This window comes from Cloeon dipterum, chromosome 1 (assembly GCF_949628265.1).
Source record: "Cloeon dipterum chromosome 1, ieCloDipt1.1, whole genome shotgun sequence".
Lineage (NCBI taxonomy): Eukaryota > Metazoa > Arthropoda > Insecta > Ephemeroptera > Baetidae > Cloeon > Cloeon dipterum.
In genome coordinates, this window is record NC_088786.1 from 951,505 (window position 1) to 976,513 (window position 25,009).

At 42.9% G+C, this 25,009-nt stretch overlaps 3 protein-coding genes across 5 annotated transcripts; 1 reads left to right on the forward strand and 2 right to left on the reverse strand.

Annotated features, from left to right (window-relative positions):
• Nucleotides 1-9: 9 nt before the first annotated feature.
• Nucleotides 10-2,177, reverse strand: LOC135943971 (nuclear transcription factor Y subunit gamma-like). Of its 2 annotated transcripts, none has more exons than XM_065490651.1 (5): nt 1,994-2,177; nt 1,815-1,920; nt 1,309-1,749; nt 1,112-1,252; nt 10-324 (listed from the first exon to the last, which is right to left on the reverse strand). In XM_065490651.1, the coding sequence occupies exons 1-5, from the start codon at nt 2,017-2,019 to the stop codon at nt 175-177; spliced, it is 864 nt and encodes a 287-aa protein (XP_065346723.1). In that variant the 5' UTR covers nt 2,020-2,177; the 3' UTR covers nt 10-174. The 2 variants fall into 2 exon arrangements, with proteins under 2 accessions (XP_065346723.1, XP_065346714.1); XM_065490642.1 differs by having other exon boundaries at nt 1,112-1,258; nt 1,994-2,176.
• Nucleotides 2,178-3,171: 994 nt separating this feature from the next.
• On the reverse strand, nt 3,172-19,694 carry LOC135943935 (tubulin beta chain-like). The gene is made up of 6 exons (XM_065490606.1): nt 19,534-19,694; nt 7,813-7,921; nt 5,699-6,054; nt 4,945-5,227; nt 3,814-4,286; nt 3,172-3,751 (listed from the first exon to the last, which is right to left on the reverse strand). Exons 1-6 carry the CDS (start codon nt 19,588-19,590, stop codon nt 3,680-3,682), a joined length of 1,350 nt encoding a protein of 449 aa, XP_065346678.1. The 5' UTR covers nt 19,591-19,694; the 3' UTR covers nt 3,172-3,679.
• Nucleotides 19,695-22,521: 2,827 nt separating this feature from the next.
• Nucleotides 22,522-24,710, forward strand: LOC135948522 (cyclin-D1-binding protein 1 homolog). 2 transcript variants are annotated; one of them, XM_065497834.1, is made up of 6 exons: nt 22,522-22,717; nt 22,779-22,838; nt 22,892-23,150; nt 23,215-23,362; nt 23,483-23,746; nt 24,362-24,710. In XM_065497834.1, the coding sequence occupies exons 1-6, from the start codon at nt 22,636-22,638 to the stop codon at nt 24,554-24,556; spliced, it is 1,008 nt and encodes a 335-aa protein (XP_065353906.1). In that variant the 5' UTR covers nt 22,522-22,635; the 3' UTR covers nt 24,557-24,710. The 2 variants fall into 2 exon arrangements, with proteins under 2 accessions (XP_065353906.1, XP_065353907.1); XM_065497835.1 differs by having other exon boundaries at nt 23,492-23,746.
• The last annotated feature ends 299 nt before the right edge of the window (nt 24,711-25,009 follow it).

The following is a 25,009-nucleotide window of genomic DNA, read 5'->3' on the forward strand; positions in this document are numbered from 1 at the left end:
TACAGCAGCTGCATTTTATTTCATCAAACCACTTTATTCAGTTCAAGAAATAGGTAGAAAAAAATCCATCCAGTTACTTGCGGCAAACGATACACTTCCTCCGCACTGAAATTACTTTAATTAAAGTTAAGATTTTATTCACAAAGTCTTTTAGTTCATTTTAAATGCACTTTGCTATTGCGTGGAGGGCGATCTCACTTGGATGATCTGCGGAGAAGTCTGCGCATTGACCGCGATCGGCGCTGTCTGGATGATGACTGGCTGGCTCGCGTTGCTTTGGAACTGCATTTTGATTGTCGCCAGCTGAGATGGCGTCAGCTGGATCTGAAAACACACAAAAACAATTTTTAAGTCTGTCCAAACCGCATAATATACCGTTGTAACGGCTTTCAAAATCGAACCCTGGCGTCAGGGTATACGCATGTAACGACGCCTGACGGACTCTGTATTGGTTGAAATTGTAAGATCTGCACGGTGAAGTCGAGACCTTTCAGAATGTGTTTCGTTTTACCCGTTGGTCTTATCTGACCTCAGGGATGACCCCCAGCATGTTCCAAGGGTAAAAATCAACCGATCAAGCGCTCAGGAATGACAATTTTGGCGTTTCCTGAGCACCCTGAGCACATTCAAAGGGTCGAAGTGCACATAGTGCGAATTTGAGGGCTAACCTGACGCCAGGGTAACTTCTTTACTTCAAGAATTATTAAGTAAAAAAAATTATTTGTGACACTTCAAACTTTTGTTTTCGGGGCCGGACGGTGCCTATTCCGTAATCAATGAAAGCCCTTTGCTGGGGAATGTCTGCCAGTGAGCGGTTTTCCAAAATTGGACCATTATCGAAATTAAAAAAAAGTATTCTTGCGCGCTTGAAAGGCCCAAGGGGCGGAAATTCAAGAGGTTTTTTTTGAAAAAAAAAAATCCTAATTTAATATCAAACAAAAATTGCGGATTTAAAAGTTGTTGGCCCTCAAATTATGCATCTTATGGCACAAAGTTTGATCAGAACTCGAGATATTCTCAATCTCGTAATTTCCGAAAGGCTAATTTAAAGATTTCCCTCTGATTTTCCGACATTTGGTTAATGTAAAACCAAGAAAGCAAAAAATCTCACCGGAATTTGTTGTATTTCGCCGGTGGGAGTGACAATTTGCTGCACGATCTGGATTCCACCTTGCGTGGCGGCCTGTGACTGGTTCTGCACGGAAGGTGCCTGCAGCTGGATGATCTGCGGCTGCGCCTGCTGCGTGGTTACCTGCACCTAAGGAGATGAGATTTGCGGCCAAAATGAATAATTTCAATTCAAAATACTTGGATGTTCTGCGTCTGTCCGGCTTGCTGCTGAGTGGTGGTGGTCGTGGCCGTGGCGGCCGGCTGCGACGACTGCTGCAGAACCTGCTGGTGCTGCTGGGCCAGCTGCAGGTAGTACTGCACCTGGTCGGCGTTCATCGAGGTGCGGACCGACTCGTCGGCGCGTTTCGCCGGCTTGATGTCGTCGCGCGGCACGATGTCGATGAGGAAGTCGAACTGGTCGTACTTGGTGATGGCCATGGCGATGTCGTTCCTCTGCAGGGTGCGCCGCTTGTTGTCCTCGGTGTGCACCCAGGCGCGCAGGGTCAGCTCCAGGATGAAGATCTCGGCCGCTTTGGCGAACAGCACCGGCGCCTCCGAGCTGATCATTTTCACGTCGTCGTCCAGCTTCATGATCTTTTTGATTCGGGCCAGCGGAAGAGCCTGCTGCTTCAGGTCCAGCTGCTCACAGTCAGGCGAAAAAAGCATGGTAAAAATATAAAATGTGACCCGTTTGAAAGCGTTACCGTTTGTCGCTTCACTTCCTCCACGATTTTGGGCCAGAAATTATTCAGGGTGGTTTGAGAACTGACCTCGCCTGCAACTGCGCCAGGGTTGTCCTCATTTTCATCCCTGGAACGAAATTTCCGGTTGATTTATGTATCAAACAAGCCGTAACAATGGCTGCAGAGAATGTTTAACTTACGCTGCCACGGCGTAGAACAGAGACATGGTGCTCTCTCTTCCTGTTTCAAATATTAATTTACAATTACAAATTTAACCCGAAGAGTGAGCACTACTACTCCTCGGCTTTTCGATTAGCTAGCGATTCAAAAGTTATTTTCGATTGGCAAAAACCAATCCGAGAGACAAAAGCACAAGCCAAAAGCCAACCACAACAACTTTAGTCCGAGAGACGCGCGCACGATGACATCTGGCGGCGAGGAGCAAACTGCTTGCAGCATGAAAAAGGCGCCAACTCCGTTGGGGAAACGCTTACAGCATGACTGTTTAAATGTCTAGGAGATGCTCTGACACTTTTGGAAGCCATCAGAGTGTTCAAAAGTGCCCAAAATCTCGACCCTGAGTGCACGCATAATTCTGAAAGCGTTTCAACGGTGAGCAAATCCTGCAGATCGAACCAACACACAAATTTAAGGCGTCGTTGGAGTGGCTACACGTGCATGCTGTGAATTTATTTATATTATCGATCTTTTTAGGGCTTCCCTGGATCCAGGGTTAGATTTCTCACCTGTTCTGAGATGGTTTTATCTATCCTCAGGAGTCGTGACGCTGATTCAAATTGACCGATCGTATGCAAATTTGATTTTATTATTATGGCTCACTTGAGCTTGAAAATTCGGAAAATTCCATTTTTCAAGCTTTGACCCTATTATTTCTAAGAAACTACGAGATTCGCCATCCTGAAAATTTGTAGGCGTGTCAAATGCACTTAGGGAAACGATTCCGTATACTTAGAAGAGAATTAGAGATGCCGTTTTTGATATATATATTTTTTATTTTTTTTTTAAAGAAATATATTTATTTTGAAAGCTACAGAAGTCCAGCCATATTTTTCCCTTATTGGAACTAAAAAATTATTCATATTTGAAACATTCAAAATTTATTAAATTTAAAGTTGTTTTCCGTCTAAAAAGGCATCTTTTGGCACAAAGTTTGATTTTCTACCAGCATTCGAACACTCTGGATGTTCTAATTTTTGTGTCTTTAGATTTCAGTAGCCCAATTTTCCGGTAAAAAGAACAGCATTAAACTAATTTGGCGAACTCAGTTATTTGCCTTTTTTAAGCTTTTTGGCTTAAGCGAGAGATACCTTACTCCTTACAACTATATCACTCAAGGTCGCAGTAAAACATTTCAAAATATTAATATTATACAGTTTATTTTTATAAGAGTACAAAAATAGCTACAAAACATCATTATAGAAGTCGATTACAAAAAGTGTAGCTTTCTACCTAGGATAAAAATAGTGTTTTATCCATAAAAAAACTAGCAACATCACTGTGTGTAGTTGTCATCTGACCTCAAAGTTTTGCGTAGCTAATTGCATACTAATATCCACATCGTATTAAAACTAAAAATAAAATTATTATCAACTAGAATAAAATTATGAAGTATGAAAGGGGAAAGAATGAAATGACTATATAACATTTACTCTTGGTTTAAGCACTACTCGCAGCAATTAATTATTTAGGAAAACGTTATTGTGATACAATACATTATAGATAATAAGCAGCTGATTTTCGCTATTGCAGAAGAGAAGAGAGCTCTAGGTGGATTGCCGGTTTAAAATCAAAGTAATAACAATAATAATTGGTCTCCTTGAAGATTGTTTGACTTTTTTTAAATTAAAAACATTCTGGGGTCTGGCTTAATCCATGACCACCTCTCCTCCAACTTCTTCTTCGACCTCGTCGTCGTACTCTTCGCCAGCAAGCGCTTCCTGCGAATTATAAAAATAAATTAGAATCAAAAACGATTAAAGGCTACAATAATTATTCATACCTGATACTGTTGGTACTCCGAGACGAGATCGTTCATGTTGCTCTCGGCCTCGGTGAACTCCATGTCGTCCATGCCCTCGCCAGTGTACCAGTGCAAGAAGGCCTTGCGCCTGAACATGGCGGAGAACTGCTCGGAGATTCTCTTGAACAGCTCCTGGATGGCCGTCGAGTTGCCGATGAAGGTGGCCGACATCTTGAGGCCTCGCGGCGGGATGTCGCACACGGCCGTCTTCACGTTGTTCGGAATCCACTCGACGAAGTAGCTGCTGTTCTTGTTCTGGATGGCCAGCATCTGCTCGTCGATCTCCTTCATCGACATGCGGCCGCGGAACACGGCGGCCACGGTCAGGTAGCGGCCGTGGCGCGGGTCGCACGCGGCCATCATGTTCTTGGCGTCGAACATCTGCTGGGTCAGCTCCGGCACGGTCAGCGCGCGGTACTGCTGGCTGCCTCGAGAGGTCAGCGGCGCAAAACCTGAAGTCAGATCCATTTTTAATAGAAAATTTTGAAAAGTAAAAATTGACCAGTTGCATAAACCTTTAGTGTTCGAAGCCGCCAACAGATGGCGAAACGACACACTTTCTTAAAAAATTTTGTTTTAAGCGGTTTTAAGGCATTTCCGCTGCGATTTCAGACTCAATTTGCATTCTTCAATTAATTTGCTAATTTTTTACGTGCTGAAAACCAAAATCGGTTCAGCCATTCGCCGTGGAAACGTCGGAAAAGATTTTTTTATTTCAAAAAATAGTTTTTCACGATTCTACGGCGATTGGCTGAACCGATTTTGGTTTTCAGCACGTCAAAAATTAGCAAATTAATTGAAGAATGCACAGTAGCTAGATTGAGTCTGAAATCGCAGCGGAAGTGCCTTAAAATCGAAAGTCTATGGCGGCGCCATCTGTTGGCGGCTTTGAACACTGAATTGTTAATATTTGGAAATTGACCAAAAATTGTTTTTCTGCTTTCCAGGGGTTGGTAAAGGGTTCGAAGGGGGTGGGCACCCCTCATGATCACTTGCATTACCCAGAGATCTACAGATCTCGCGGGTTCATTTGCAAAAATTCGACAAATTTGTGTTTTTCATGATTCAAAATCGAATTTCTCGAAAAGCACCTCGATTTTATTTTGTTACCTGGCATGAAGAAGTGGAGTCGTGGGAAAGGCACCATGTTGACGGCCAGCTTGCGCAGATCGGCGTTGAGCTGTCCAGGGAAGCGGAGACACGTGGTCACGCCGGACATGGTGAGGGACACCAGGTGGTTCAGGTCGCCGTAGGAGGGGTTGGCCAGCTTCAGGGTCCTGAAGCAGATGTCGTACAGGGCCTCGTTGTCGATGCAGTACGTTTCGTCCGTGTTTTCGACCAACTGGTGCACGGACAAGGTGGCGTTGTAGGGCTCCACCACCGTGTCTGATACCTGAGGAAAAAAATCAAAGAGTGAAAACGCCGCTCGCGGAACAAATCTTTTCGCGGCCAGCCGCAATTTCAGCTGGAACATTTTGTGTGTGAAATTATGCATGGGTATATATTCTCCATTTATTTTTAAGCGCGAGGTGACTGGCCACTTTATTGAATGTAGGCCTATAGCCAAGCGCGCAGCTCATCTGTGAAAGGCACCTTCTCGAGACATTTAATTTGCTCGCTCCAGCACTCGGCTGAAAAATTTCTCAGTTCATTTCAATCTCGCGAAATGTGGAGCGGCATAATTAAATGGGATGCCGCAAGATTGGAAACTATAAATTCTTTAGACAGTTTATGTGGTGAAACGCAATGCCATAAAATAATCCTGTTGCAATTGATTTACTGCCTGAATCTTCGTGATACAATTACACGGATCGTATAAAAACGAATTGTTCAATTTGACAATAAAAAGGCTCGTTATAGTTACCTTGGGCGAGGGCATGACGGAGTAGGTGTTCATGATGCGGTCAGGGTACTCCTCCCTGATCTTGGAGATGAGCAGGGTGCCCATGCCGGAGCCGGTGCCGCCGCCGAGCGAGTGGGTCAGCTGGAAGCCCTGCAGACAGTCGCAGCTCTCGGCCTCCTTGCGCACCACGTCGAGCACCGAGTCGACCAGCTCGGCGCCCTCCGTGTAGTGGCCCTTTGCCCAGTTGTTGCCGGCGCCGCTCTGGCCGAACACGAAGTTGTCCGGCCGAAATAACTTGCCGATCGGCCCTGAGCGCACCGCCTCCATCGTGCCGGGCTCCAGGTCGAGCAGGACGGCGCGTGGCACGTACTTTGCTCCTGAAAAATATAAAGTAAATATTAGACACTAAAATCTTCGAAAAAAAAAATTGCTTTTCGTGATTTCTTCGAGGGTTTGACGAACTGATATGTTAAATCAAGGTCATTATTATAAAACTAGAAATCAGCGGGGCCGAGATTCGTGCGACGCGCAGATTGAGTATGGCGCGAAAAATGGTCTCGTGAAAATACGCGAAAAGAACAAAGTTTTGGTCAATTATGTGACACAATTTGCATTAATTGTGTCTTTTGAATCGTAAAAACAAACTCTTGACACTCGTAAGGCTTTTTGCTTCCCACATTCAGACGCCATCTTGGATCTGCGCAGTGTGAACCAATTTTATCGCACATCTGGACCCCGCTGCTAAAAATGTGATATTTTAGCAATTATTGAACCGTGCCAAATCGAGGATCTAGTTGGGTTAGGCAGATGAAGTACTCACAAAAGTACCGAAAAATGTAAAAAAAACGGTTTTTGGTCTAAAATCCCAACCAAAAGAACGTCTACGACCAATCAGAATCAAGCGGTCCTCTGATTGGACGTAGCCAATCTAGAACTCTCGCTCCACGCGGCGAGTCAGCAATTATTAAGTGACAAAGTCTATTAATTGCTAGATGATCTGGCTGTCACTGTGGCGCTGCTGTCTCGATTTTAGGAGAGCGTTACGTCCAATCAGAGAAATGCGGTCTCTTCTCGGATTGGTCGCTCATGTTCTTCTGGCACTTTTTGCAAGGTTCAAATAAAAAATCCACTAAACTTACAATTTTTACGTTTCAGATCATCGTGTAGAATTGTGGACAGAGAGTGTTTCGACTGTGTTTCAACCCTTTTAATATATTCAATGCAACTTTAAGAAAACGAACACTTTGGTTCCTTCGTGAGTAGTTCAGATTTCTTATAAAATTTTCCTGGGAGAATGCGCATCATTTAAAATTTTACAAGACACATCATTTGCTCCTTCATGTTTCTATGGTGGCTTAAACGCGGTAATTACTCAATTTTTGGTGGCAGTAAATGTTGTTTTGCTTTATTAGGCAACTCGTATTTATCGAGAGGAATTAGTTTTCCAATTTCTTCGAAGCAATTGGAAAACAATTACGAAAGAAAATGGAAACGACTCCTATATAAAAATAAATTCATGCCCTTTTCACCTTCTCAACTTTTGTTTTATGGAATTAACCCAGATCATTTTGAATTGCTCCTTTTTTTAGATTTTTTAATCAGTCATGTCGCCCCTCCCTTCAGCATGTAAAACGGTGTGTTCTTGATTTGCTATAAGCAGAGCGATTGCTTTTAAACATAGGTTTTCAGCTAAACCGCTGGAATTCCACAAGTTTTTTGTAGAACGCTCGGTGCAAATTGTATATATAGTGTATTAAATTACTCTCTGCGTGTGCAACTATAACTATAAATCTATCTGACAGATGTTCAACTAACATTAAACGACTAACGTACTTGTACAAAATTGTGCATGAATGATAATCACGACGAGCGATTATTTTCAAGAGATGGCAATGCAAGTTGAATGCGTTATATGTATTATCGGCGAGACGAGCAGGGAGAGAGAGAGAGATGAGCCATTAAAATAATTGCAGATCGAGAACTGCATTCCAGCAGCCTCTCTCTCTCTCTCTCTCTCTCTCTCTCTCTCTCTCTTTCTCTCTTCCTGCCGTTTTCGCGTACAAATAACATAACAATAAATTGGAGAGGAGCCGCACAAGACAAGTGGATGCGTTATTATGTTTCTATTAGCTCACCAGAGGCCTCGTTGTAGTAGACGTTGATGCGCTCCAGTTGCAGGTCCGAAGTGCCGCGGTAGTTGCCCATGGGGTCGATTCCATGCTCGTCTGAGATGACCTCCCAGAACTGCAAAACAAGGAAACAACGTGTCGAGGATCAGACTATTTTCCTGCTTCCAGCGCAGATTGGAAATATATTCTTTCGTCCGTTATGCTCGCGTCGGGGCCGCAAAAAGAAGCGGCCAATAATTGAATGATTAGAAAAAATGGGACTGCGCGCACGGCCCAATTAAGGCCAAATTGCTCGTGAGCTGATCAATGGATCAATTTGTTGCTCGTCATGCGTTAGTTTTGTGCTTTTTGATTGAACGCTCTAGATGTTATCGAATGAGAAGACGGCTCTCTTTGAACCTTCTTTCCAAACTATTGGAATTTTCGGCCAAGCTATCGCAATCGCAGGAACAACTAACTTCATTGACGTGCTTCTACAATTTTATTCAGACAGGTCTTTGCTAATTTCTCCTGAAATGCGATTTTCTTCCTTTTGGAGAAGACGAAATGTCACGGGCTGGAGGAAAAAAATTGGAATGAGGAAAAGTAAACTCGACAATATGAATTTGACAAAATATTTAAATGTTAACAGGGCAATTTTGGAAATCTTTGACACCTCAGTCAAAAATAAAATGTGATTTGGATTCCCCTTGCCGATCCCTTTCGAACTGACACGAAATTTGATGTCCTATAGATCAAGGTCAAAGTTCCCTACTGTTCATTTTGGTTTATAAAATTAAAAATTTTAAAATAGGCTTAAAAATTGTCCCATGACATGAGTATACACGTTTGAGAAAATATCGGAGTGGTGGTTATCTGTATTTTTTGCTAGAAACTCGAAAAAACACGATTTTCGTGTTTTGCAAATTTTGTCAATTGCAAATCTCGGATTCTAACAATTATAGAATTACAAAAACTGCACACCGTTAGACTCTTCTCGACCTCCCCTGACTAGCTGAAGGGTTTAGTGGTACCTACCCTCCACCACTTTCAACCCCTATTCAAGATTTTACTTATGTTAAAAGGTGCTGAAATATACAAGAAACAATTCGGGGTTAAGGGGAAGCCCCCCTTAATCCTTTTAGCTGGTCAGGGGAGGTCGAGGCGAGTCTAACGGTGGGTAGTTTTCGCAAATCTGATGCTTAGAACTCGTGATTTGGAGTTGACAATGTTTGCAGAAAACGGAAAAGTCGGAAAAGTAAAAATATTATTTTTTTGCGAGTGGTAAATAAAATTCAACACAGGCAACTTAATTTCGTTACCAAGCTTTTTAATTTAAAGGCATATTTTGCCCCCTGGACATGGTCTCACTGTTAGCTAACGTAACTTACGGTTTCCTTTTGATAAATTGTGAGAACAAACATCCATTATAAAATTTGTTAAGGCATATATTGATAGTAGATGAATTGAAAAAGTCAATTACTAAGAAGTATTAGGTTGCATCAATTGGAAAATTTGATATCAAACAGGGAACTAATTCTAAATCCTTTTTCCAGAGTGAAAAAAAAATGTGGCAGAGCAGCAATTAAAGGCGTCGTGCCACGTCCACTTCAAACAGCAATCTCAAACAGCCTCTGTTATATATTCATTCACTATATTAAACAAAATGTTCCGAAATTGCAGCGTCGTCATTTCTTGGGAAACGCGGGCGTCGTGCGTGTCTCGTTGCTCGTGCCGAGTTAAGAGTGATCTGCTAGCTGTGAGGCACGTCACTCACTCGCTCGAGTTCGGAATTCAGCATATATATACACATATCGTGCTGTGAGCATTGTAAGTATTAATTTCCGTCGCCTTCTCTGCTTTCATATATATTGTGCCCACGAGTACACGAGGAGGTGATATCGGATTATTATTATATTTGCTGCTGGAGAAACGCGAGAGCCGAAGGTGCGCTGCAAGTCTGTCGTCGCACAGAAACTGCGATTACAGTAATTAAAATTTGCTCCCGGTGTTGACGGGACAAGGCGACGCCCACGTCGGCCTCTGTGAAAGCGGCAATTTCGTATGCAAATTTAATTTTTAATTCTTTTTGGAGCAATCTTCTCCGAGAGGAAACTCGATTGCTCAAGTTGCACGCATCTAATTACGCGGATGAAAAATGAGCGAATCCGGTGCCGAGGTGCATACGTGTGCATCTGTTTAATTAAACTCGCCAGCCGGAGAGGAATTTTTTCGCATATGTTCTCCTGACTTGTAAACCATGTAGCGTGACGAGAGCAGTCTCTCTCCTCTTCACAGCTGCTGGAAATTTACACCTCGCAGGAGAAGAACGCACACCTCAGGTCAAGGCGCCGCTAATTATGGAAAAGGCGCATAGAGAAATTGTTATCTTTTTTTAAATCCACAGGAGAGAAAAAAAATACTAATTAATTTGTGTTGTCTCTCCCGACTTAAAGCGTTTTATTGTAATATAGCTTTTAAGTTTTTTCTTTCCCAACATTTTGAAACAGCAGAGAGCCTCGAGTTTCACAAGGTAGGGAGGAATTTTATTTTCCTTTTACCAACACAACCACGTGTGGGGAATGCGAGAGGCATTTCTGGTAAAACCATGAGTATATACGGCTGGAAAAGAGATGAATTTGTCTCGGAGTGCGCGCGCGGCGGCGGCTAAAATAAACGCGCAGCAGAGGAGAGTGCGGCGCTAAATAAGGCTTCAATGATATTGCCGTTGAGAGAGCAAGAAGTGCCTACAAAAACGGGGTGCAGGATGTCTGACAAAAAGAAGTCTCCAAATTTAGCCCTTTAAAAATAGTGGAGTGACACTAGTTCGCCAGCTGCACAACACACCCTCGCATTTAATTAACACCGAATGAACCGTCGTTTTTCATCTTCAAATTTTCTGCTGCAGCCGCTTGATTAATATTTCGTTCAGTCATTTTTAGTGGTTAACTCTTGCGACGTGTCTCGTTTAATTGAGCTTGTAATTTTTCCTCCTGCTCGTGGCAGAACATTTTCATTAATTATCGCCTTGCAAGAGAACAAAAAATTGAATTATTCGACCATTTGGTGTCTAGTTGACTAAGGGGAAAATAATCTCGGTGCTGAAAGAAAGTGACGACACAAGTATATTCGAAGCGAATTTGCATAATCCGGCCGGCGCAAACAATTACTTCCACTCGGCAGCGGACGCGTGAAAAAAGTACATACGCCAAATTGAAGAACTCCTTCAAGTGCACAGACTGATTTGCATAATGCCGATGAATGAGTCATCCTCTCTCTCTTTTTTTTCTCAATTAGCAAAGCCGCGGCACCTGACCCTTCATTGAAATAAAACACCCTTCGTGAGCGTCGGGGGCGTCACATAAAAGTCATCTTTCTCGCGGAAACAAATGGTTTACTAACTTCCTGCGTGGTTTGAGCACAAAACTTCGCCCTTCTTGATGTGCGAGCGGCAATAAATTTATTTGCAGCGCGCACGCCGGTCACGCCCTAATTATGCAGCGCTTTTTTGTAATTTCATTCTGCCGTCTCCGCGCTTTTATTGCGACAAATTCGCAGTTAAAACGACGGTAATCAATCCCCCATTCGAAATGAGAGTCTCACTTTTCGGCTTGTTACTTCTTGATTTACGGCTGCGGCAACATTTGGAAACAATCTGGCCGTGGATGAACCCTTTTTGTTTGTTCCACTGGCGTCGGAATGTTTGGGGCTGCCGACTGCCTTCTTTTTTTCTCTTTCTCCTGCGCGTGCAGACGGAAATAAACTTTCCAGAGTGGAAAATGTGAGAACAAAAGTATAAGTATGGCGCACGCCTCTCAAGCTAATGACACTTGCTTTTGAAAGGATGTTTGGGCTTGATGAGGAGCTGATTGACGAGCAGACGAAATCAAAATTAGACAGGCTCATTGTCTACCAAGTTTTTTGGTGCAATTATCACAGATTCGGCCGTGCACTTTGTGGCTTTATTTCCATAGTGTTTGTTTTTCCCAAGAGGCGCGCAGCAGGAAATCTCGGAGCACCCACTGGACGAAAAACAACTCGGCGGATCATTAGCCACCAACAAAACGCATTTCCACTCGTCTGCACTTGTTAATTTCATTTTCCTCGCCGCATCTGCCACCACAAAATTGACTCACAAAAAGCATTATGCACGCAAGAAGCTGTTGAGTATTACGTACACGCCTCAATTTCTGCTGTTTGTCCTGTTCAACCATCGTTACAGCACGAGATAAAAATCGCTCTCTGCAAAGTAATTGAAAAACTTGGAAAAGAAAACCGGAAATGCGGTTCTTGGAAGTCTGGGTTTAAAAATAATCTTATCAAAAGAATGGGGAACACTCCTTTATTTTGTTAATTATTATAATCTATGATTCAATCACTGCTATTCATTCTAAATTAGTCGGTTCGTCCTCGTTTGATGTATTTCAAGTCCATCCTAGTAAAAACTTTGCAAAGGCCTTTAAGTTTGATCACGTGCCAAACACAATCGCACGCTCGTTTCCACCTTTTCGGATGCGCAGCCGCGTTTCCTTTTGCTCGAGAATCACCGTCATTAAAACTTAATAACAATCCGGCGGCGCAGCGTGTGTGTGTGTGTGTTACATCGTGCGCGAATCCAACTCATTTCAGCGCCAACCAGCCTCTGATGCAGCGTGCGTGGCGAAATATATATAATATTAGAGCTATCGGAGCATAGTGAGGTTGCATGAGCAAAGGAATAGAGGGGTCAGTGCACCTATATCCAGACATTTAACTGCACTCCAAGTTCCAAGTTAGTCCCCCAACTAATGCACACCACTTTCTTGCTTTTATTTTTGTACACTATGCAGTCAGGCTCTGGCGATAAAACTAATTTACGCGCGTTTATCCTCCATCCGATTTGACCGCATCCGCACCTGCCTGCTCTCTCGCATCTCATTTTGTTGGTTTTTAAATCGCATTGGCTCGATCAAGCGTTGCTTTCCCATGCAAGCACCCCTTTTTGCCCGTCTGACCGACGATAGAGACACCTACGGCGGCGGCGGCGAGGCGATCGGCCGTGGGGAAATTTCACAAGTCAGCAGTTTCGGTGGCTTTTTGCTTTTTTCCTTGACGCTCCGCTTGCTCCACTGAATGGAATGCTTTTTCGGCCAGACTTGTTCCTCGTTTGCTGTGTATATACTCTAAGTGCACGTGGACTGTTTAAACGGAATTGAGAATCGTTGTTCGCCCGTCTCGAGTCTCGTCTTTGACGCTTGAATAGCGGCTTCAGCGCACTGGCCTCGAAAAGTTTGCCTATATATATTGATCAAAGACTTCACGTGGGCGAAATTATCATTCGGCAATTAGCGCAGCCAGCAGCACACACTTCCTATCAATTAAAAAAGGCATTGGCGCGTGAAACGGCTCGGCTTATTCATCACTCGCAACAGCATAAATCTGTAAAACGAGTAAATTTTTGCGTATTTATTTTAAAAAAATATGCTGGAGAAAAACGCGTTACAATGTACAGTTTCATATTTCACGCTTTTGTGCGTGCGCGTTAGGATTATGGGCTTGAAGAGTGTGCAGGTTTGGTTATTTTGTGAAATAAAATCAGCTTTGCTTTATATGGTAGCCGTTAACAAATCGCACAAATCTACACAATGAATTGCATTACAAAAGTTCACACCCGAAATTTCGCACCGCGTATATTTGAGCGCACAATCACGCATTCAGATTGTGATTCGCGCCGTGTCTATAGATATGCATTTGCGGGTAACTCGATTGCAGATAAAAAAACACAAAAATATGCGATTTCACGCTGAGACCAGTGAGAATATTATGTTATATTTATGCCGGGGAGAATGGCCGCCGAATGAAAAAGAATTTGCAGCTTCAGCAGACCATGCATTTAAGAGTTGTGTAATTTTGAGGAATTTCTGCTCGTGCTCCACTTGAGGAGAATGCTATAAAATCAAAACACGCGTGATTTAATTAAATTAATTTTAGTGAAGCACTGGGCGGAATTTCATTTATTGCAGTGCAAATTGATTTCTGAGGATCGAATTAGGTTAAGACAGCCGGAAATCGGCGGAACCGTAAAAACCGTTGCTTTGGCGGTTTTTGATGTGAACGTGAACACGGAGGCGACCAATCAGAGCAGGGAGTCGTTCCATCTGATTGTCTAGATCGAGACAGCAGCGACACAACGACAGCCAGCTCAACTAAGCCTTTTTGCTGTGGCGCTGCCGTCGTTACGTTAAAATCGCTTCCTTCTCTGATTGGTCACCGACCTTCTTGAAGTTAGGTACAGACCAAAAACCGCTACAGTTACGATTTTTACGTTTTTTCGACGACCCCCTAGGAATAAAAAGCCAAATGCCAGTGCTACCTCAATTCTAAAATCATCTGGAACTAAAATTACAATTCTACTAATTGTTTAGTCGATATAATATCTGATTTTTTCCCTTCAGCAGCCATTGGAACACAAAGATGGAAATTTCGATGTAGACTGCATGATAATAGCGTGCAGAAATCAGTGATCGCAGCACCTGACTGGCGCGGTGTGTGCGGATGAGGAAAAGGCATCGACTCTTCTCTAATTACCTGCGCAGCACCTGCCTTTTTTGGAGTCACCCTTGCGCGCGATTCAGGGCTCTCAGTGAGGCAGGTAAGCCATAGCTAGCCAGCCGTTTCCTGTCCGCCGGTCGGGCACGTGATCGGCGGCCCTTTAACTCTAATTTATGCCGTGCTTTAATGAAAGATTGATCCGCGCACTTCCCAGATGGCTCATCGCCTCTAATTACCCTTAGCCAATTAACGTGCGAATCACAGAAAGATATATGGACTACTTTATAATATTCCGAGATGTTCAGCTGCGGCTTCTTCTATTTGTTCAGGTTGGTTTGCTCAGGAAAACGATTACCGTCGTTAATTTAGGGGAAGGATGCGCGCCGAGCTAATAATTCATCTAAGTGTGCTGCTCGGTGGCTGCGGGTGGTTGGTTTCTCTCTTCCTTAGCTCAAATTATGCGTCTGGTCCGTGATTTATAATATTCATTTCATTTGAATATGGCTCGCAAGTCGTAATAAAGATTATTACCTCATGAATATTTCATTCTGTTTTTGGTAAATTAAGCGTGAGAAGGGAATTTGTTTTTTCACGCCCATTCATACAAATTTAAATTTGTTGTCCTACAAATGAACAAAAAGTACACAAAAAGTAACACTTTTGCTACTTAATCCACTTCCACGCAACTGCATTGTTCGAATCTTCGAGTCTATTAATTTATTTGCGTGAACAGGAAGTTATTAGCCATAACAATGATGGGGCAGCAAAAAGCGATGAATTCGGCAAAAAAAAAAATTGGAGAACGCCTTTCAACACTCCCCTGAGCTGAGCTGAGCGGCAAGCTTGCTTCTCAATATTGTACAAACCTATTTGGAGTGGAGGATGAAGTAATTATTTTAAAATAATAGCGCCCCCCAGAGAGGCAATTTTCAGGCGTTTAGTGTATGTTCTCGGAATTCCTTCTCGCAGCCTTGCATGCACTTGATGCATATCTAATCGATCTTCCACGTTGTTTTACTACCGCACGGATCTCGAAATTACACATATTTTTCTTTAATTATTAATAAACAACCTCGACCATTAAACAGAAAATCCCGGGAAGCTGAGAGCCGAAATAAATTATAAGAATCTTCACACTTCTGATTTTCCCGCCGCTAGATAAACGAAAAAGCGGACTCGCCGCTCTCTGGTGGTCTTAATGGTTTCGGCCGAAGTACTTTTGAGTGTGACCAGCCGCGATAGGACTTAAAAAAACAACACTTGGATACAATTTCAGCAGCGCCGAGTGCATGTTCCTCATCGAAAATGTGGATGGGACGAGTCATCCAAGGAAGGAAAATTCGGAGAAGCGGCCGGCAATTTGGGAGGTGACACACAGGGTGGTGATCGTACACTCACAAATCTTGTGAGTGCACCGGTCCTCTGGTTACGGGTGGCTGATTTGGGGAACACCTTGCTATAACTCTGGAGGAAGCGGAGCCAAAAAAACGGCCGCCTCGCATCACTGATTTACAGCCTTGAAGCAATTCGATCACACAATGCACGAGATTATTTTATTATTATGGCCGGGAAAGTGGTGTTGGCGCGCATATATGCTCCGCACCATAACGACGTTTGCATTGTTCTTTCTCCAGAGTCGAAAGGGGTCCCGTCGATCCGATCTCGTCGCTAATGATTCCGAGCAGTGATTTGATGAATGCTTCTTGACAAAAGAGGACACTTTGCCGCTCTCCGCGCCGATTGTCTGGCTGCATGTGAGCTGCTGTTTGTTACTCATCTCCGAAATTGATTGTTAGCATCGTGTGTTCTCAATTTTTCCTCCTACTCTCGACTCGAGACGGTAAAATACAAACAAAATGTCTCTGCTGAGCTATTTAATTGCGGTCGGCGCATTTTTGCCGGCAAAAAGCGGGCCAATTTTCTTGAAAAGAAGAAGAAGAACCGCGCCTATTAAATGGTATCACGATCCCGGCAGTCATGATCATCAGGGCACAATAAATTTCGCGCACACACAGACCGAAATTGCCTGCAGAAGAGTAGTTAATAATTGAAGCCACGAGAATCGAGCGTTTGATTGGATAAACCATGCGCAAAAAACACACGCTAGCTGCATTGTCCGGATCGAAAACCGCACACTGTTGGTTTTTCAGCAGAAATGATTACATACGTCGAGATTTTGCGGCTCCCTTTTCAAAGCAATAAAATAATTAATCACACCATCGTTATACACTCGGCACCGGGATTTTCCCCATCTGCTGGCTGGCCTATATATTTCGGTCTCCGTTAATATTTCACCGAGACTTTTTGCGAAACTTTTTTCTGGGATTAAAAACGTGTCTAGACAATATGATTCACGCCGTTAGCCACAGTTAAATATAATAAAAATTGCTCTCCTCTTCTCTGTAAAATGCAAATATACAGAAGTGAATCATCAAAATTTCGGTCGCGTTTGCTGAAAGAGGAACTTGCTATTTTCCTCGTCGAGCAGACAATAAGAATAATCTACACATTAATTAATTAATCTCTCGGCGTCTGGCAGCAGACTGCAATTCAAATGATTTAGCGTTTCTCCTCATTTGCCGAGCGGAATGTGCTGGTCGCGTCGCGCATGCAAAAAGCGTGTGTGTTTGCAAAAAAAGGAAGACAAATAATCGCGCGACGGCAGGCCGGCCGGCCGTCGAGACGCACGCACACGCGCCGCGCGCTGTTTTTTCAGGCCGCAGCTGAGGAGGATGATGGTCTCCTCGCGCGGACTCCCCACAAGTGCCCTGCGGGTTATTGATCACGTCTAGTACGTGATATTCCAAATAAATTCAGCAGGAAACGTGTAAACTTGATACATGGTGGCAGATTGCATGATGTCATCCTGTGCGATATGCAGCCAGCAGAACACCACATCCACCCCTCCTTCGCGGCTGGAGTACACAAGCGCCGTTACTCATTCTCCCGGCCAGACGGCGTCTGCCTTATAATTGCATTTTGCGCAATTGGTCAAGGTGCTGGCGAGAAAGGCAATGCACCCATGCAGCTGCCATTTGTTTGATGCTACATCAAATCAAGTCACTTTTGAAAAGGAGCCCTGGAATTTCATTTTTGACAGTGCCAATCGATTCCTGAGGACCGAATTTGGGCAGCAAGTAAAAAATTTGACACGACGTGCTGAAAATCGGCGGAAACTTTTGTTGCTTGTGCTGTGGCGCTGCTGTCTCGAATGTCTCGATCTGGCCAATCAGGGAAGTGACAAAAAATCACTGAAGTAATGGTTTTTACGATTCCACAGATTTTCGACACTGTCAAAAATGAATATTTCAAAATCGGGTCAAATATTTTGTAGGAAATAACAATTAACGCAATTACAGAACTGTCTGCTAACGATACATCCAATTTAATTTTACGACCCAAGCTAATTTATAAATTTTTTATTTGATCTTGCTCTATAATTAAACCCAACACGCTCAATTAAGCTGCTGGCTTTCACCAAATTGAATTAAAACCGAAAAGCAACACATACGGGGTCTGAAATTATTGAGGAAACCGAGATCCACAAACTCTGTGTGTATGTATTATTCAAAACTTGCTGGGACTGTGAACGCGCACGTATTTTAATGTGTAATGGAAACTCTAAAGCAATTTTACGTCTTCCTGCTGCGAACCCAAATTTAGACAAATAAAACGTCATCCTCTCCGCTTGAGAAAGCAAGAAAGACATTCATATACCTGTTGCTTGCTCGACATAAAACGAATCTGATCCACCCCTGCGCCGCGAAATCTTTTTCTCCTTTCTTATCGCAAGCACGGTGAACGGCACGGCGAGCAGTCAGCTAGAAATATTTTCCCCTTTCAAGCACGCATATTAAATCGTAATAAGGACAATAATCCCTCGGTGCGCGGACTGACATTTGATACGACTCTCGATCTCGAGTGTCCCGATCTGTTCTCGCATTCGCCCGGCCTGAAACCGCTTTTGCATAAAAGGCCAGCTTTGTGTGTGTGTGCCGTAAGTGCGATTTACTTGCAAACTAAACGCACAACCGCTCCCCGACTGTTTACTACTTACTAAAATCCGCGAGGATCAAATTTGTAGTGAGAACGGGATTTATTATTATTTCGGAAAAAAGAGTAATGCGGCCGCGCGCACTCAAGGTCTGCTCTCCTTGCCGCTTTATGACTTCGTGTGTTTCGCCGAGCGAGAAGTGAAGTGAACTGCGAATCGTTTTAGCGAACGGAGACACAACACACCGCGCGCTGTGAATTGAAGCACAAAATCGCTAGAAATGCCGTGGAATGCATTGTGAGCGGCCGCAAGAACAAAAAGAAACGACCATTTATTCAAAATCGCAGCACACACACACACACGCGCCGTTTCCCAGTGTCGAGAGAATTAAGAATGCAATTAGGAGCCGGCTTGCGCTCAATTGGAGATATTTATTGAAAGTTGGAGCACCTCGCGTCTCGGTTCAATATGAAAATCCGATTGAATCTTCGAGTCTGCGGCTCGAGCGATAAGGGCAACCGCAGAGTCGAGTCTGCTGCAGCCGGGTGCGTGCGATAAAGCGTTTTCAAATCGAGCAACTTCCGATTTCAGAGCGATAAACGCGGCCGTGGAGCTGTTCCACTGCGTCGCGCTTTGTTCTCGCTGCCGAGATTATTCGACGCTACTCGCCGCGGCGGATTCACCCTGAATATCAGCGACTGCAGAAAAAAAGACATTTCACGTGTGTGCGCGCTCGAGTTACACGATGACTCGCAAGAAGCTCCATTAAGCCCGTGAATAATCAATTTGACTTGCATTCTCGCGAACCGTGCATGTCCCCGCTGCTTAGGAAAAAACAAAAAGCAGAACCACGGGGGTGCCATTTAAAAGCGGAGTGACAATAATTGTCACGAACCAGTAAACACCGCAACGCCAGCTAATTAGAAATTAAATTATCGCGTCAGCACAAACAGCCCAAAAGAAGGCATGCTTGTGATATATGAGTCACGCATTTTCCTCTAAACCGCTCTTGAGAAATAGGAAAACAAAAAGCTTGTTCCCACGAGCTCGGCAGGAAAATTTCCCGTACATATATTTTCCATCAAACCAGACAGCCTTCTCCTCCGTTCTTTCCGGCCTGAGCACCAGGCAGTGTCGCGCAATTATTTATTTTCCACGTCGATGGTGATCTGCTGGGGATTCGGAGAAGAGCGGAAAGTGCTGGAAAACGGGCACAAACTCACCTTGGCACCGATCTGGTTTCCGCACTGGCCGGCCTGCAGGTGGACGATTTCCCTCATGTTGTCTGCTGAAGTGGCGGAGGCGACGATGAGTTGCGAGCGAGCGTCGGACGGTGAGTGGAGTGACGGACGGAGACGCTGCTGCTGCTGGAGTGGCTCTTGCGTTCGTCGGGGCGGAAGTCGCGGCCAGGGAGGGGGTCCGACACCGACACCGTCGCCGCCGAAGCCACCGCCGCTGCACTACTTGCACAGATAGCTCCTCTCGCCCGCCGTCCTTATTAAATACAAACTGCACTCGTGCGCGAATCTGAAACAATAATTATTATTGCGATAATTAGTTTTCTCTCGTTATCATATACCTGGTGATGGCCGCTGACAAAGAGATAAGATTAAATTATTATTAATATATTTTTGACCAGCCATTAGAGGTTTCAAAAAATAAAACAGAAATTAGTACTATTTTTCTTTAAATATACTTCTAAGTAAGGCTTCATGAGAACTATAAATACTTGTAATGTGTCGCAGGAGGGGTGACAATTATATAGAATTCGTCAAATTCTGTTTTATTGTTGGTCAAAAGTGCTCAGCAACAGCAACCGCGATCACAGTCAATTACTTTCAACGACGGCTGATAACATGATAAATTTAATGATTCTCTAGCTGTTGATTGCTGCTGTGCAGATTTTTTGCAAATTTAAGTAGTACCCACTTGAATGAGGCCTTGCAAGTGGGGACCAAAACAGTTGCTGCGTCCATTGTATGAGAACACACACGTGATTTAATTTATATACATACAATTTTGCATTTTTACTGTAGCAAAAAAGTAGTTCATCGAGTTTATTGTTTATCTCTACAATCATGACCAACGAACTGTTAAATTTCAGATTTACGTCAAATTTATCGGAAATTTAAATGATTTTTACGCATCATTTCGATCCCTCTCGTCGCGATTTATCCGAATTTTGAGGAAAATTCCGCAAATTGTGAAATAAATCGTGATTTTACAGTTTGGGGATAGTGCTTGATACTTTTGCTACATACTTTTGCAGGGTTCGCAAAAACCTGCATTTTTCCGGAAAACCCACTGCAATTTTATTGCAAATTTGTGAATTTTTCCGCAACATTGCATTTTTATAGAAGATTAAAAATTCTCATGATTCTCAGGAATTTTACATAAAAGAGACTAAAAATTTTAACGCGTCGTAATTTTTCAATTTTTTTACTCTTTTGTGACCTTTTCGGGGTTAAATTCGGAAAAATATGGAAAAGCCCAAAGAAAATGTTTTCCAGCGCGTTTTTGCGCAAAAACAATTGGTGCATTTTTGCGCATTGCAAAATTGGCGAGAACCCTGTACTTTTGAGCCGATTTTCCCAAAAAAATAATAAATATACAAAAATAAACAACTATTTATGAAAAGTTTGGCGTTTTTCCCAATTTTTAGATGCAATATTTAAAGAATTTTACACAAAATTTCTGTATAGGTTATTGGTAGCAAGGATTTCCTGGGGTTTTCAATATCAATCTCTCTAGTGTAGATTTAAGGCAGCGGCTGACAATATTTTTAACGTGAAGTTTGATATAGTGCTGAACGCGGTAGACATTTTTTTCGTCCTGCACTTTTTAATTTTTGACCCTTTTTCCCCGACGGCTGGCTGGCTGAGACCTCTACTCATGTTTGTGCTACTACATATTTTTAACTGAATTGGAAATAATATTCATAAATAAACGAGAGAACGAGTTAGTCAGTTTCCTTTCTGTAATAAAAGGAAGTAATAAAACCTGCCGCTTTGCTTTGGTAACTTATATCGTCGCTTGTTGACGAAAGGACAAGGAAAATGATCTGAAAATCATGGTTATTTCAAAAAGAAGGGAGTCGTCACGGTGAAATAATTGTTTCTCGGGAGCGGAAGCAGGGATAATTACTATTAGCATTTTATTTGGAGCCAACAGAATGTGTCTGTCTGTCTGTCTGCAGAGGAACATCGTAATTTGGCTGTAAATTCAACACGAGAGCTCTTTTCCTTTCAACTTATGAAAAACGAAGTAATAAGGTACAAGTGCACAATTTATGTGCAAAATGTACAACGCGCGAGAGAAAACTACAGTTTGAATTTGTGTCATTAAATTCATTTTTTGTGCTACAAAGAAAGCCCTATATCTCCCGTTATGTAACTAAATGACCCTATTTACATAAGGAGAATTACTGATTTCCTAATTAAAGCATAACATTAAAACCAAAATAGAGCTGTCAATTGGTATGCATTAATATTAATGAGACTCATTTTCCTTTAAGAGACAACATTCAAACGATTGAGCGCACTGCTACATCAGAGCTTGAAATTTTAATTTAAAACTGGTAAAAAATCAATCAAAATTACAAATATCCATCCATCACAATCTCATAATTTTATTTTTGAAGCAAACAGAGTAATTATTATAACCACAAATATATTTATGCACGTTTAAACTTAAAATTATTAGAAATTAAAAATAAAACAGGTGCGCAGAGAAACTTCAACTTCAGTAATTATGTAATTGTTAAATCTAGATATATCTAGAAATCCATTTTATTATCTTCTTTAAAATAGAAAAAGAAAACTAAAATAAATGGACCATTGGATTCCAGTAAATATGTATGGTTTAATAAATATTTTAATGCGGTTTTAATTATTTAATAAATTTGGTCGATTTTTCATTCTGATTCCTCCTTGATCCAATAGCGCCAATAGTAAACGGACAGAGAGAGCAACTTAAGAGCCAACTTAACTTAAATCAGGTAATTTCTTGAGTCATGAGAGGGAAAATAAATCCACCGAAAGGGGAAGATGGGAAGATTTAAGAATTTCCGCGCGGATCCCGCTCACCGCTCACTCTCTGTATTGAGAAGAAAATTTATTTACGTGTTTATTTACGACCGACGGACTCCAAGTGCCATCTTACGGCGAAATGAGAAAACTTCTGCTGGTGGCAGCCCTGTAAGTACTATAAACAAATTAAAACAACACCAACCAAACCAAAAGCACAAGCGCCGGCGTAAGAAACTCACGTTCCCGGTTCTCGGGGCACAAAGATCAAAGAAAAGGAACAGATAGAACCAGAGAAGAATGGCGGACGGTGGGCAGACTCTGCCCGGCGTTTTTCAAGCCATGTTAGATCATTTACAATTTATTTACGAGAAGTTTAAAGGTGAGAGACAAATTAGATTCTGTTTCCCTGTCAAAACTATACTATCATTTTTCGATTTCAGAAAATAAGGGTGAAACAGTACCCCAGGGTTTCACGTTGGAAGAGTTCTGGACTAAATTAAGTAGGTTTTTTCGTCAGCTTGAAAGTGCGAGTGATTATAATTTGTATTTGTAGACGATGGCGTCAAACTGTTATCGCACGAGACGACCAAGACGAGCTTGGCCTTCTCAAAGCCACCTTTGCCCAACATCATGGAAACACAGAGCATCATCACAGCCCTGGACGCGGCCTGCATGAATTTAGCCACCGTAGCAGCTAGCTTACCCGCAGAAAGAGGAGCAGTTTTATTTTCAGAAGTGCAAAACTCGATATTAGCCATTTTCAAAGCGCTCGTGCCTGTGATAATATCCCTCCGAGACAAATGTGACAAAGGGTGCGTGTTTAAAATTGTAGCAATTTATTATTAGTGTCAAATTTTAATTTTAATTGGTGAACAGGGCCGAAGAGAGACTAATAATGACTGGCGCACTTTGGGAAGCTTGCGAGCAAGTCGCTTCGTTGCCGAAAAACAACCTGCAAGCTGTCAATAAACAGATGCAGAAAGACGAGCTTGTCGTGATGGACGCACTTCTTGAAGTCGAAGAGGTAATTTATTTTTTAAATCAAAGATAAACGACAATAATATTACTCAATTAACTGGAATGCTAGTGAAATGTCCGATTTTGCGTGTCGTATTTTTTTGTGCCTGATTTTTGAGTGGCAAAGTGTCTGCAGGAACTGAGGCGAGCCGGACACGGCGAGTGCCAGGACGCAGGCATCCTAGACGCGGGCATCGGGCTGGTGAAGACTGCGAGGGCCGTGGCCAGGCGAATCGCCTTCACCGTCCGCTTTAACGGAGAGTGCAGCACGCCAGAACATGTCCACCAGCTGGACATGATGGCGGCGCACATGGCTCGAATCAGCCCTGCGGTTGACGATTTTGTGACCAACCTGTACCCGCCAGTAGACAAACAAGCAGCCTCTCAGACGGTAGAGTCTTTTAAATCGGGCTACTTTTAATCTTTTCCGTGTTAAAACGAGTTTTCGTTAGCGGCTCTGTGACAAAATTACTGATGCGCATGAGTTGATCCAAAACACGACCTCGGGAAATACAACAACCGGGAATTGCGCTCGGAAAGAGTTCCTTTTTGTCTGGGAAGAAAGCTACAGCTGGAGGAGGCGACAGTGGAGACACCTGCTCATACCCAGCAGGAGCAGTGAAGCTCACACTCTTGGTTTCTCCCCTCCACTCCCTCCTGCTCTCAGCCAATGAGATGGCGAGATTTAGTCACGTGACTGCTCGAACTGCGTGTACTCTTGCTGGGTATGAGCAGATGATGTCGCCTGCTCCAGCTGTAGCTTTCTTCCCAAACACTTCAAACGCCAATTTCTCGCTTGTATTTTATTCCCGCGGTCATGGTTTCGACTTATGTTGTAGATCAACTTAATTTGACACTAATTGGGTTCAGTAATTTTGACACAGAGCCGCCAACGAAAACTCATTTAACATGAGAAGAGATAGGGACGTGGATCTGCGCCAAGAATTTCCATGTCAATTGCTTTAAGAGACCAACTGTAATTTTTAATCCATTAAATGAATTGTAGGCAAGTGCCCTCTTCCACTGCCTACAGTCCAACCTTCTGCTGATCAGGTCGAGTCACTGCGCCGGAGAAGGTGGCGAACTGGTTGCTCAGTGGGTCAACTTCTTGCTCGGCGCGTCCAACCACAATGCCGGCAAAGTGCTGGCCGTTGCAGCTGGACAGGTCGTCCCCCCCTCGAACCCCCCAACAGCCTCCTAAGTGACTAGATGGACACAAGTACATTTTCCTATAAGATACGATCTCCCCCATTCGAGTGACAGATGAACTTTGTATTTTTTGTGCGATGTGAGTGTTCTAAACTATTTCCACTAATGCATTTATGGAATAAATTAATATCATATCAAATCTGTTATTCTGGTATTTTTATACCGCTCCCTTTGATCAATGTTATTTAATATAAGGGCTTGGTTTGATTCACAAAAATCAGTAAAGCCATAAAATAAATAAAGTTTGAACTTTAATTTGAATCGCAGTAGACATGTCGGCAAAAAATGTATGGATTTTCGTCTCTACAACAATAGACTAGAAAACCGTTTGAGAAATAATTCGAGGCGGAAGTGCAATATAAACGTAAAAATATGTTGGCGCCATCTATTGGTGGCTTCAAACACAAGAGCTTTCGCCAAAATGGTTATAATTATTTTGAATTCT